This window comes from Centropristis striata, chromosome 1 (genome assembly GCF_030273125.1).
Source record: "Centropristis striata isolate RG_2023a ecotype Rhode Island chromosome 1, C.striata_1.0, whole genome shotgun sequence".
Lineage (NCBI taxonomy): Eukaryota > Metazoa > Chordata > Actinopteri > Perciformes > Serranidae > Centropristis > Centropristis striata.
Window position 1 is genome coordinate 17,565,649 of NC_081517.1, and position 12,266 is coordinate 17,577,914.

At 36.4% G+C, this 12,266-nt stretch overlaps 1 protein-coding gene across 1 annotated transcript; it reads left to right on the forward strand.

The window, feature by feature from the left end:
- Positions 1-2,840: 2,840 nt before the first annotated feature.
- LOC131974960 (sialoadhesin-like) lies at positions 2,841-6,187 on the forward strand. Its single transcript, XM_059337471.1, has 5 exons — positions 2,841-3,081; positions 3,826-3,930; positions 5,148-5,378; positions 5,499-5,801; positions 5,886-6,187. Exons 1-5 carry the CDS (start codon positions 2,841-2,843, stop codon positions 6,185-6,187), a joined length of 1,182 nt encoding a protein of 393 aa, XP_059193454.1.
- Positions 6,188-12,266: the final 6,079 nt, after the last annotated feature.

The following is a 12,266-nucleotide window of genomic DNA, read 5'->3' on the forward strand; positions in this document are numbered from 1 at the left end:
TAAGTTATCATTAAATCTGTTAAAAACGAAGTGTATGGTCTTTGCTAAAAGAAGTAAAGAGGAAGTGTCATTATCCTTTGATGGAGTTAAAATTGAGAAGGTATCAGAGTTTAAGTTTTTGGGTATTATATTGGATGACAATTTGACATGGAAATCACATGTATCATATGTTAAGAAAAAACTGTCAAAGAATATTTTCATTTTGAATAAAGTCAAGTATATTTTAGATTGCAAAATAATGAGAATATTGTATTGTTCACTTACACTGCCTTACTTGAATTATTGTGCAGAAGTATGGGGTAATACATATGTGAGCAATATAATGCCTTTGTTTTTATTGCAGAAAAGAGCAATCCGAATCATCCAAAAAGTCAACTTTAGGGAACATACCAATAGTTTATTTATTAAATCAGGGTTATTGAAACTTACAGAGATAATAGAACTCCAGACACTGTTAATTATGTTCAAAGCCAGAAACAGTTTTACCAGGAAACCTGCAAAAGCTATTTGTGTTTACTTCAGAAGATGAAAATCATAGAAGAAGATTTGATTTTAAGCACCAAGTTTCTCAGACTACTTTGAAACAAATGTGTGTTTCGGTTGTCGGTGTGAAAATATGGAATTCCCAACTAAAGGATTTAAAAGGTTGTACAGATATTAATAGATTTTTTTTAAAATGTACAAATGCAGAAAAAAAAGTCAATATGTTCTGGAAACTTAAACTGATTGTTTATGATCAGTTGTTTTTTGGTCTTTTTGTTTTTGAGATGTAAACATGTGCTTGTATGGGTTTTTGTTTGTTTTTTGTCTTGTTTGTTTGATTTTGTTGTTTTAAGTGTTTTGTTGGTGTAGGCTACTGAAAATCAATTGTATGTGATGTCAGACCATCTTTTTTATTTTTATTGTTCAAGAAAGGGGGGCAGTCAAATATAAGAAATGTTTTCTTCTTGCTGCTCCTTTCCAATCATGAAGCTACACCTTGTGTCTCTGTACACATTTTGTTGTCCACCTTCATGAAAGGAACAAAATAAAAAAATAAAAAATAAGATAAATAAAATATTTAGGGCAATGCTTTATCTCTCACAGATCATGATTCAATGAGGATAATTCACTTGTTTTTCATTTTTTAAAAATGCATGTTAAAACCTTTTTTATATGTACATTGGAAAGACTTACCTAAAATATAATGGTTTTACACTACATTGATTTTTTTTTTTAATTATTTTACATTTTTACTTTTTTCTTTTCGTAGAAAAAAAAATATACATATTTTTTAACTTTCAAAAGGATCAATTTGACCAGCAACATAACAGGAAGGTTAAACCACGCTTAATTGTTGATATGATGCATTTTTGATGTGGTTTGAGAAGGAGAGGAAGCCCAAAGTAGCGTTCAAGCTAATTTAAAGCAGACGAGCTCAGATTAGATCCTCTCATGCTGCAGAATAAATGCAGTACACTTTAAGGTCAAGTTTATATAGATAAGCTCAAGGCTGTATATCTGTAGTTTTCCATAATAGCATTTTTTCTCAATAATCAGTTCAGTTCAGTTCTATTACAGGCTTGGTCCAAAATACATATGTCCTTACAAGGTAGTACTCTTCAGGTTACTGGAGACAATGCTATGCAGAATTTATATTTAAAAAATTGTTCTAACAAGATGCTTTATTTAAATTATAGGTGACATATGATTCTTAAAAGGGCACAATTCACACATAATGGTCACTACAATTCATGCAGTTAAAACATCTTTAAAATGTCCTCTTTTTAGTCATAAAAGCTTATAAGTATTTGACTAATAAAAATGTTTACCATATGGTGAAAAGCTGAAAGATTACAGTGATAACAGTTCATGAAATGTGGACTCAGGAGCCTTATGTTTAGACTTCTTTTAGTATGTCTCGCGTGAGCCTCTCATTGAAGTGCAACAGTAAATCGCTGTATTCGCTGAACACTGATGTATTGTCGTGAAACAGTTGCAGTTTAGTGAAGTTTATGGAAAGATTATGGTTTAAATTTATAATGTTAAGTTAGCCTAAAACATAAGTTACATAACTTAGTTAAAATAACTCAAAATTGCGTTTTGGTTTATTATGGGACACTCTGACCTCGTCCTTATGTGGACTTTGTCACTCTTTATAATACCTTGTGCAACTTTCTCCTCTGCTCCCATGGTACATACTATGGCCACTAGAGGTCGCTGTGCAACAATAAATATGAATATGGGTTGTAATATGCTTATACAAAGATCTATGGGGTAGGAGTCTCATTTCGAAAAAAATATGTGTCAGGTACAATATTACTGATGTGCACATTTATTAACACATAGTAGAAAAGTAGAATTACATATCAGCTTTCTCTCTGTGTCACACCAGTTGCATGCAGTATGGCACACTATTTTCGTTACAAAAAGTGTTTGGTATGTTAATAAAATCTTCTGTTATAGGGGTTCAGGGCCGACAACACAGGATCTGTGCCCTAAAAGGTTCATCAGTGAACCTGACCTGCTCAGCTCAGCATCCCACTTCCAGCATGACATGGTACACAATACACTGGAATAGATCTGACTATAGATGGTACAGAGCAACAACAAATGGATTTGTTCAGAATTACCTCATAGATGGAAATAACACAAGGTACAAGATGTCTGAGGAGAGCAACTTCACTCTTACAATCAATAATCTAACAGAGAGCAATACAAATTATTACTGCTGCGGAAACGTTACTGACAACCCAGGACGCTGCTGGTCCTACAGAACTGAGCTCTATGTTGCAGGTACGGACAATTATTAAACATCTGCCGAACCACATCACCCTATAAATTCTTATTCATACATTATCATGTCAGACCTGCAGGTGAAGGTGCTTCCCACCACAGAGGGACAGACAGTAACACTGATGTGTAGCACCAGCTGTCCTCTGACTGAAAACCCTGCAGTCTACATCTGGTACAAGAACGGAGAGTCTCTCTATCAGGACTGGTCTCCCTGGTACCAAGAGCTGGTCAGCAGTGAGGAAGCAGTCAGATACTCCTGTGCTATCAAAGGCTACGAGGACCTCAGAGCTCCTGAAGTCTCAGTGGGTGAGTGAAAACGATCAGCTTCTTATCATGTGAAGAAACATCTGGATATTTTCTTCATAGTTTGGGTTAAACTAAAGGGTACACCTGGGGGTAGGCAAAAACAAAATTCCCGGACGACTTTCTGTCATTCAGAAGCTGAAGCAAGCTCAGCTTTAACACTGTCATGCATTACATATATAAATACATACAGTCATGGAAAAAAAGGATTAGACCACCCTTGTTTTCTTCAGTTTCTTGTTCATTAATATAATGATACCAACAAAAATAGCTCATGAGAGTGTAATTTAAGAGCTGAGGATAACCAAAATCATAATCAAGAAAACTATGGAAAATGGCCAGATACCAGCTCTTAAATTAAACTCTTATAAGCTATTTTTGTTGTTGTCATTATATTTGTCCAAACACATGTACCTTTAGTTGTACCAGGCATTGAAATGAACAATAAATTGATGAAAACAAGGGTGTTCTAATTTTTTCCATGACTGCATGTCATGATGTGGCATCTTCTGAAACAAAACCTTACCATGTCATGATTATCTTGTCGGGAAGGGGGCTGAAGATTGCACCAAAGATAGGCTACATTTTGGTAAGGGAAAAACAGGCATGCCTCAAAGGGTTCCCTTGACTTCCGACCTCAACATATGTGAATGAAAATGTAAAATGAAACCACAATTATCAGCACAGTTATTAATAATAGTTGTTTATTGTCAGTGGAGTAAAGTAACAATACATTTCTGTGTCCAGATTCTGTCACACCGACCTGCATTAGTGTGACCTATGCTAAAGGCCGAGTGTGTCCTTACAACCAGACGTCAGTGGATGAGCCCTGCTCCATCACATATCCAACAGGTTAAGACCTCCAGACCTCCAAAAACTTGAACACATAAACACATCTCCTGTCATTATAACACCATATTCCAACTAGCCTGGGTATACCCATACTGCCTTGCACGCTCGAATTTCATTTCGAACCTCCAGGCAGTCTGGCAACCAGGGAGGTTTCTTAGCCCTGTTTTAGGGATCCAATCACAGAACGGGGAGGGACGGCAAGATGATGACGCGTACTACTCGGCAGGCGGAAGCTTGTAGTTTTCTTACGGATCCAACATGGCTGCTGCAGATGCGAAACTCTCTTTAGCTGTAGATGGTGTTTTAAATAGTTTAGAGCGAAAGGCGAAAGGTCTCTCGGCGGCTCCGCTGTCCCCCGGCTCATAGTGAGATCTCCGCCGTTACGGTAGCGGGGCTATAGGCGCTAATAGCCCCGCTCCGTCATCTCGCTACGAGCCGGGGGACAGCGCAGCCGGCAAGAGACCCGCAGCAGCATGTTTATTGCCCATAAAATCAGTGGATGTGTGTGGCTGAATGACATGAGGGGGAATAAAGCGTGAAAATGTATATATTTATTTTTAAAAAAAAACTCTTATTCTTTTCTCTTCTTTTCTTCTTTAACATATAGCACTCCTTTAGCAATGACAGTTAGCTCTTAAAGTTATGTACTTACTTGATTCCTATGGTCTATGTCTAGTACCATCAGGTTGAATGCACTTATTGTAAGTCGCTTTGGACAAAAGCGTCTGCTAAATGACATGTAATGTAAATGACATGTAAAAAATAAATAATCTTGCAGAAAGCGAGAACTGGAGAAGCAAAGCAGCAAGCAACACTCTCTCACAGACACACACACAACAAACATCCATTTCTGTCGCTCTACTACGTCATCTGGTATAACTAATACGATTGGCTAAGAGCTACCTACAGACGCTTTTGATAGACATTCTAAGCGCCCAATAAACGGCTCCGGAGGATCGTTAACCACACCTCCTCTACGGAGAAATGAATGGCTGGTTGCCAGACTAGATCTAGTTTGAGATTAGTCTGGTGTTAGCCAGGCTATATTCCAAACAGAATGTATGCCATTGTGTGCACATCACAGAAAAAACAATAATTTAGAGTCCTCTTGATGTCAGGCATAAAACTTCCTGTGTTCACAGTTCAACAATCAGGTAATTCATGCATTTAATGTCGCATGGCACAGTAACTGAAGTCTAGTTACCATCTCCTTACAGAAGTACATTCCCAAAGGACTCAGACAAGACATTTCTTGTTAGACAAGGAATATATCAGACTGACCTGTACCCCCAGCTGTCCTCAGACTGACCTGCAGACTGCCTACAGGTGGTACTTGAATAAACGCCTTTACAGATTCACAGAGAGTCAAAACCTCACAGTTTACGCCAGCGGTAATGCTATTTCTTGTGCTGTGAAAGGTCACGAGGATCTGCGCTCTGATGAAGTCTGTGAGTATGAACCAAACAATGGTCTGTTATAACATTTGCATCATTAGTGTGCTTGAAAGGCAATAATAAAGATAATTTAAATTATGCTTGTAGGTTAACACCCTTTTATCTTCATTTCAGGTGCTAAGCCTAACACATGTATGAACTATGTCAGCAGGACAATCTGTGCTCTGGAAGGTTCCTCAGTGAACATTTCAAGAAAATACGTATATCCTTATGAAAGCCCGCCATTGTTTAAATTGTGGTATAAAAGAAATAATCTCGTGGAGGATGTTGGGAATCTGACAGGTCGTCTGGTGTACCATGACTACATCCTAAAAATAACAAATCTGAGCAAGAGTGACTCAGGAGAATTCGCGATCACGATCCACAGAAATGACGAAGTACAGACTAATTCTGCTGGAATCGCTTTGTTTGTCACAGGTAATTCTTCTAGTTACATTCCTAACAAACAAACAAACAAGGCAATTATCAGTTCAGCTAATAGTTGATGTGATCATGTTTCAGAGCTGAAGGTGACGTTCACTCCTTCTGCAGTGGTGACAGAGGACCAGAGAGTCACACTGACCTGCAGCACCAGCTGTCCTCTGACCAACAACACAAACTACATTTGGTTCTTCAACAGTCGACCTCTGACCCTGACAGAGAACCAAAACAAACACCTGGTTCTAGACCCAGTCAGCAGTCAGCATGCAGGAAACTACTCCTGTGCTGTCAAAACCCAGACAGACATCAGATCCCCTGAAGAATCTCTCACTGTTGAAGGTGGGCATGCCTTTTCAATTTTACTAAATTATTGTAGACATTAGAAGCACTTTTTAAAAATGTAAACCTGTAAGAAATGTCACGTCTGTCTTTCTCCAGCTCTCGATAGGTCAATGGCAATAATAAATGTGATCAGACTGACAGCTGCATTGCTGATCCCAGTTCCTCTTCTTCTCTTCCACCTGTGGTTGAGGTAAAGTAATTCAATTTGCACTCATTTTTAAGATTTGCTTCCCATAATACACAACTTTAAAATTGGAAGATAAATTGTTGGTGATAAAAGTTGTGTTTGCTTCCCTATGAGGGGCCGTACAGGCCATAACTCATATCCTCCCTCTCACATTCACAATTTCACCTCTCACATACACAATGTTACCTCTCAAATGCACAGGTTTATCTCTCACATTCACAATTACACCTCTCACATTAAAAAATGTACCTCTCACATTCAAAATTTTACCTCTGACATTCACAATTTTACCTTTCACGTTAACAATCATACCTTTCACATACACAATTTTACTTCTCACATTCACAAATTTACCTCTCACATTCACAAGACATCATCATTTTGTGAAAGAGAAATTGTGAATGTGAGAGGTAAAATTGTGAATGTGAGAGGGAAGATATGAATTAAGGCCTATATTGCCCCTCATACTTCCCCGTCTCCTCTCTGTTTGAACTGCCCTGCAGATGCAGCCCCAGTATGTGAACATCATGAATCCTGCTTTGCAGAGAGAACCAACAGAAGACGCTGTCAACACAGGAATCTCCTCACAGTGTGCATAAAACTGCCGTCTTCATCGTTTAGGCACAAGTTGACAGTTTTTAAATGTTTGCTCTTAAGTATTATTTTGTGATTTTGGGACTGAATGATGGATTTACATTTGAAAATTGAACAGAAACCCGAGTCCAAATGAATGGTTAATTCGTGTGTGATTTATGTGACAGTAAGTCAGAGCATTGACTTTGTCAACTTGTTGTGAGGCTCTTTTTTCCCCCAGAATAAATGCAGCTTTAATATTTCCTTGTTGTCATTTTTAACAGCTGCTTTATTGTCCCCTGGGTGTTTTATGTAATTAAGATCAGCTTTGTTAAAAAGCAACTGCTATAAATGTTTGGCAACAGTGGGGACTATCAGAAGATGTACTCAGAAATCAAGGAAAAGAAAATTGAGTGTTGGAATATAAAATTGTTCACAGATTAATGTACTCACAATTATAATTAACAATAAGTCATCTTTTCTATTCTTTGTATATAGATATATAGATATATATATATATATATATATACATATATGTTGCAATATATATATATATTGCTCTTAACAGTTAATTGTTACATTAATCATTTCATAATCTGTATGAACGTCATTATTTGTTGTTACAGATTTTTTTAATATTGCTGATTAAATTTAAAAAATTACCCAAAAGTTGTTGTTCTGCCTGTTTAATTTATCCATCAAATAATGCACTGAAACACAGTTAAGTTGCGTCAACAATCCCAGTTGCACAACACAACATGTAAGACGTCAGAAGGTGACATTAGAGATAAAGCTTGAGGCGATAAATGGGTGAGCTGCCTGCAGATAGAATCAAGACGTTCAGCGTTAAAATAAATTCAGATGCAATCAGTCACTTAAAGAGAAAGGAAGTGAAGATCTGATATTCACGGGCTGGAAGTTCCTAGTCCACAGTCCACTCTGTCCTCTTAGACACTGGTGAGCTATATATTATATTATTTTTTTAGATTTGCGAGAATTATTAGACATCAGTGTAAATGCTGTTATTTAATATGTTTTTCTGATTACAGGTTTTGAGACTAAAACAGTCATGTTGTTGGCAGAAGTTCTGTGTTTGTTAACGTGTATCATCCTGAACATATCAGGTAGGAATGACTGCTTATCCCTCTTTATACAATGACAGTTGTGATGTGATTATGAGTTTTTTAGGAGGCATTCCATCAATTTCTCACATGAAGTTGAGTTCACTCTTCATAAGGACTCAACCTGTGAAAACAATTGTATAATGTCCTCTGTGAGGCTTTACTGAGGCCCAATAATGCTGGACTAAATGATGGACTAAATGCTAAAATCAGTATGCTGATGTGTTACTACTATAAACCTGACTAACCATCTGAGGTCAGTGGTTTACCTCAACCATCTGTGCACATGCATAGAACAATTCGATTTGTGGTACCAGAATCATCAGCTGATGTTCTCACAATAGTTTAGTCTTTAGTTTTGTGGTAAAAGTCAATAAAGTCAATAAGTCATTAAAGGTGTAGCCAGAGTATGTCCAAATGACTGATAATATACAGTGCTTAAATAATTTATTAGCTTATGCCACAGCTATTCTAAATTAACAGCATTAGTAATTACCAAAATCATTTTTTACTGTAATCGTTAAGCTCTTTAACCCCAATGATATTTTTAATGCTAAAATATAATTGTTATTGTATTTATCCATGAATTTTCAAATTAACTGTTTTACAAAAAAACACGAAAATAGTGAAGCACATTATTATTTCTTGATTAAGATGTCAAATTATAGTTTTTAGTATTTTAATACTAACAAATAATAATTTTTAGTTGTTTGATGAGCCGGCTCAAACCTGGCTATAAAAAGATTTCTAAAAAGATTAACTTATTAACATATTTATTAGATCATCTTTCACGAGAAAACATAAATATTTTAGAAATCTTTCAAAATTTAACCACTAAAACAAATTTTTCTGTTCAGGAATGCAAGTAAATATCTATGATTTGACATCTTAATTAAGAAATAATAATGTGCTTTACTAATTTTTCAGTTTTTATGTAAAACAGTAAAATTGAAAATTCATGGACAATAATACAAATCTTATTTTAGCATAAAAAATATCATTTGGGTTAGAGAGCTTCTACATATTGGTGTATTTCCCGTTACAGAAACATAAAAAATATTCTGATAATTACTAATGCTGTTTATTTAGGACACTGAGGCATAAACTGGTGGTCTAAAAAAACATTAACCACTGTATATCTGTGCCAAAACTTCCTCTTCTGGTAATTTTCTTGCAGTCTGATTAGCAACTTCATCAATATTTTTGTAGGTGTTTTAGGTCCAGATGACATGTCAGCCAGTCCCTGTAAACCAATATCTGCATATTAAACCAGATACACTTTTAAAAGCTTAAAAAAAGCTAAATCATAATCAGACAAAAACAGTTTGTTTTGCCTCTTTTGCCCTCCACATGGACTCTTGAACTGCATGCAATCAAAACCCAATCAAACATGATTGGCCAACATTACTTAGACTAAAAATGGACTACAAATGTTAACCACCAACACTTCTGATACCAAAATCTTGTCCCGTTGCCGACATATTCTGCATTCAAACGTATATTTCTGTTTATAGAGATAAGTAAATGGGTGTAATGTTTGTCATGAATGTCATTATGTATGGTTTTAAACCAAAGTATCAAAAGAGAAATTCCGACCACATAATTGTGGTTTAAAAAGTAAATGATGAAAGTAATTGCAATTCATAAAATCTACATCTTTGGAGCTTGACTAATTGTAGAGACTAAAAGTCAGGAGCTCTCTGATCTGATCATGCTTTTTTTTTTAACTCTTATCTGTCACTTGCAGTGATAATGTGTGTCAAGTTAAATATTAGTTGTTGTTTTTTCAGAAAGGCCAGCAGTCATACCAGTTGTTTGCAACATACAACACCATCATTATTACAAAAAGTGATTTGTTTTAACATCTAATCTATAAGACGTTTACATTTGTATCGAAGTTTGTTAATTAAATCTTCTGTTAAAGGGCTTCAGGGACAACAAAAAGAGATATGTGCCTTAAAAGGTTCTTCAGTGGATCTGCCCTGCTCAGCTGAAAACCCTGCTTCAGATATGAAATGGCACACTGTGCACTGGAATGACTCCAAGTATGTTCTGAATGACTTCTCTCAAGATGGAAATTATGAAACATACAACATCTCTGCAGAGAGTAGCTTCACTCTAACCATCAATAATCTAACGGAGAGTGATGCAAACGTGTACTGCTGCAAAGAATCTACTGACAAACAAGAAAAGTGCAAGAAAAGTGTGATTAAACTCCGTGTTGCAGGTATAGCTTTGGTTATCAGTATTACTTTAACAATAACCCAGGTATGAATTCTTATTTATACATTATCATGTCAGACCTGCAGGTGAAGGTGCTTCCCACCACAGAGGGACAGACAGTAACACTGATGTGTAGCACCAGCTGTCCTCTGACTGAAAACCCTGCAGTCTACATCTGGTACAAGAACGGAGAGTCTCTCTATCAGGACTGGTCTCCCTGGTACCAAGAGCTGGTCAGCAGTGAGGAAGCAGTCAGATACTCCTGTGCTATCAAAGGCTACGAGGACCTCAGAGCTCCTGAAGTCTCAGTGGGTGAGTGACAACTCCTGATCAAGTTATAAAAATGTGACTATAGTCTCCAAAAGTACACTTTTTTGGTCCGTATTCTGGCTGGTCAAATATGTTAAGATTAAGATTTCCTTTATTAGTCCCACAACGGGGACATTTCCAGAGGTACAGCAGCAAAGTGGATAGCAAAATAACAATAAATAGTAAACAGCTGTATAAACTAGAAATATAAGAAAGGTATTGGCAAATAAACAAGTAAAAAGTAATTTTTAAAGACAATTAACAATTTACAATTTAAACAAGTAGAAATATAAAAAAGTATTGAAACAGAAATAAAATTAGGAACATTATATACAATGTAGACAGAGTCAGCAGTTGGATATGGACCATTGCAAAAAGAATATTGCACTGTTAAATTCAATTTTAAAAAGTAGCCTGACTGTTCATAGTGCAGTGATTGTCAATGTCTGGTTTCTTTAAGTTATGTTCTTAAATGTTCTTTAAGTTATATCCGTCACATAACTCATATAATGTGTATTCAAGAATGTGTTAATACAGCACTATTGTGCTATCTGTACGTAACACATACTCTGGTATCATTCCTCCTGTCCAGACTGTCCATTAAGTGTGCTTGGGTTCAGCAGCAAAAAAAAATAGTTAATGTTATTTATTTTCGTCCAGATTCCATCACACCAACCTGCTTTAGTGTGACCTACACTAAAGGAAGAATGTGTTCTTATTATCAGACATCAAAGGATGAGCCCTGCTCCATCACATATCCCAGAGGTTAGTTTCCACATACGTACAACTCCTAAATCCCACAAGCATAAGTCATATTTACACATGCATGTTGGCTGATTAAAGCCTGGTACTGGATAATAACTGGGTAACTTCCAACAGAAGTACATGTTCAGAGGACACCTGTTGAGAGCCATGTGAGACTGACCTGTGACACCAGCTGTCCTCTGGCTGACCATCAACCTGCTTATAGAGGCTACAAGAACAGACATGCTGTGGAAAGCTTCTCCTGTGCCATTAAAGGCTTTGAAGATCTGCGCTCTGCTGAAGTCTGTGAGTATGAACCAACCTTTTCTTTCCTGTTCAACCATTCCTTGAGCTGGGCCAGACATGGCATGTTTTTGTCCAACTGTGTAGTGTAATTTATTACATATCACTACTATACTATACATGCTTTTTTATGAGGGGCTTATGGGCCATAATTCATTCTTCCCTCTCACATACACAAAAAATACCTCTCACATTCAGAATTTTACCTCTCACATTTTACACTTGGACATATTTTTGTGAATGTGAGAGGTAAAATTGTGAATGTGAGAGGTACAATTGTGAATGTGAGAGGTAAAATTGTGAATGTGAAAGGTAAAATTGTGAATGTGAGAGGTAATATTGTGAATGTGAGAGGTAAAATTGTGAATGGGAGAGGTAAAATTGTGAATGGGAGAGGTAAAATTGTGAATGTGGGAGGTAAAATTCTGAATGTGAGAGGTAAAATTGTGAATGTGAGAGGTAAAATTGTGAATGGGAGAGGTAAAATTGTGAATGTGAAAGGTAAAATTGTGAATGTGAGAGGTAAAATTGTGAATGTGAGAGGTAAAATTGTGAATGTGAAAGGTAAAATTGTGAATGTGAGAGGTAAAATTGTGAATGTGAGAGGTAAAACTGTGTATGTGAAACGTAAAATTGTGTATCAGAGAGATTAAATTGTGT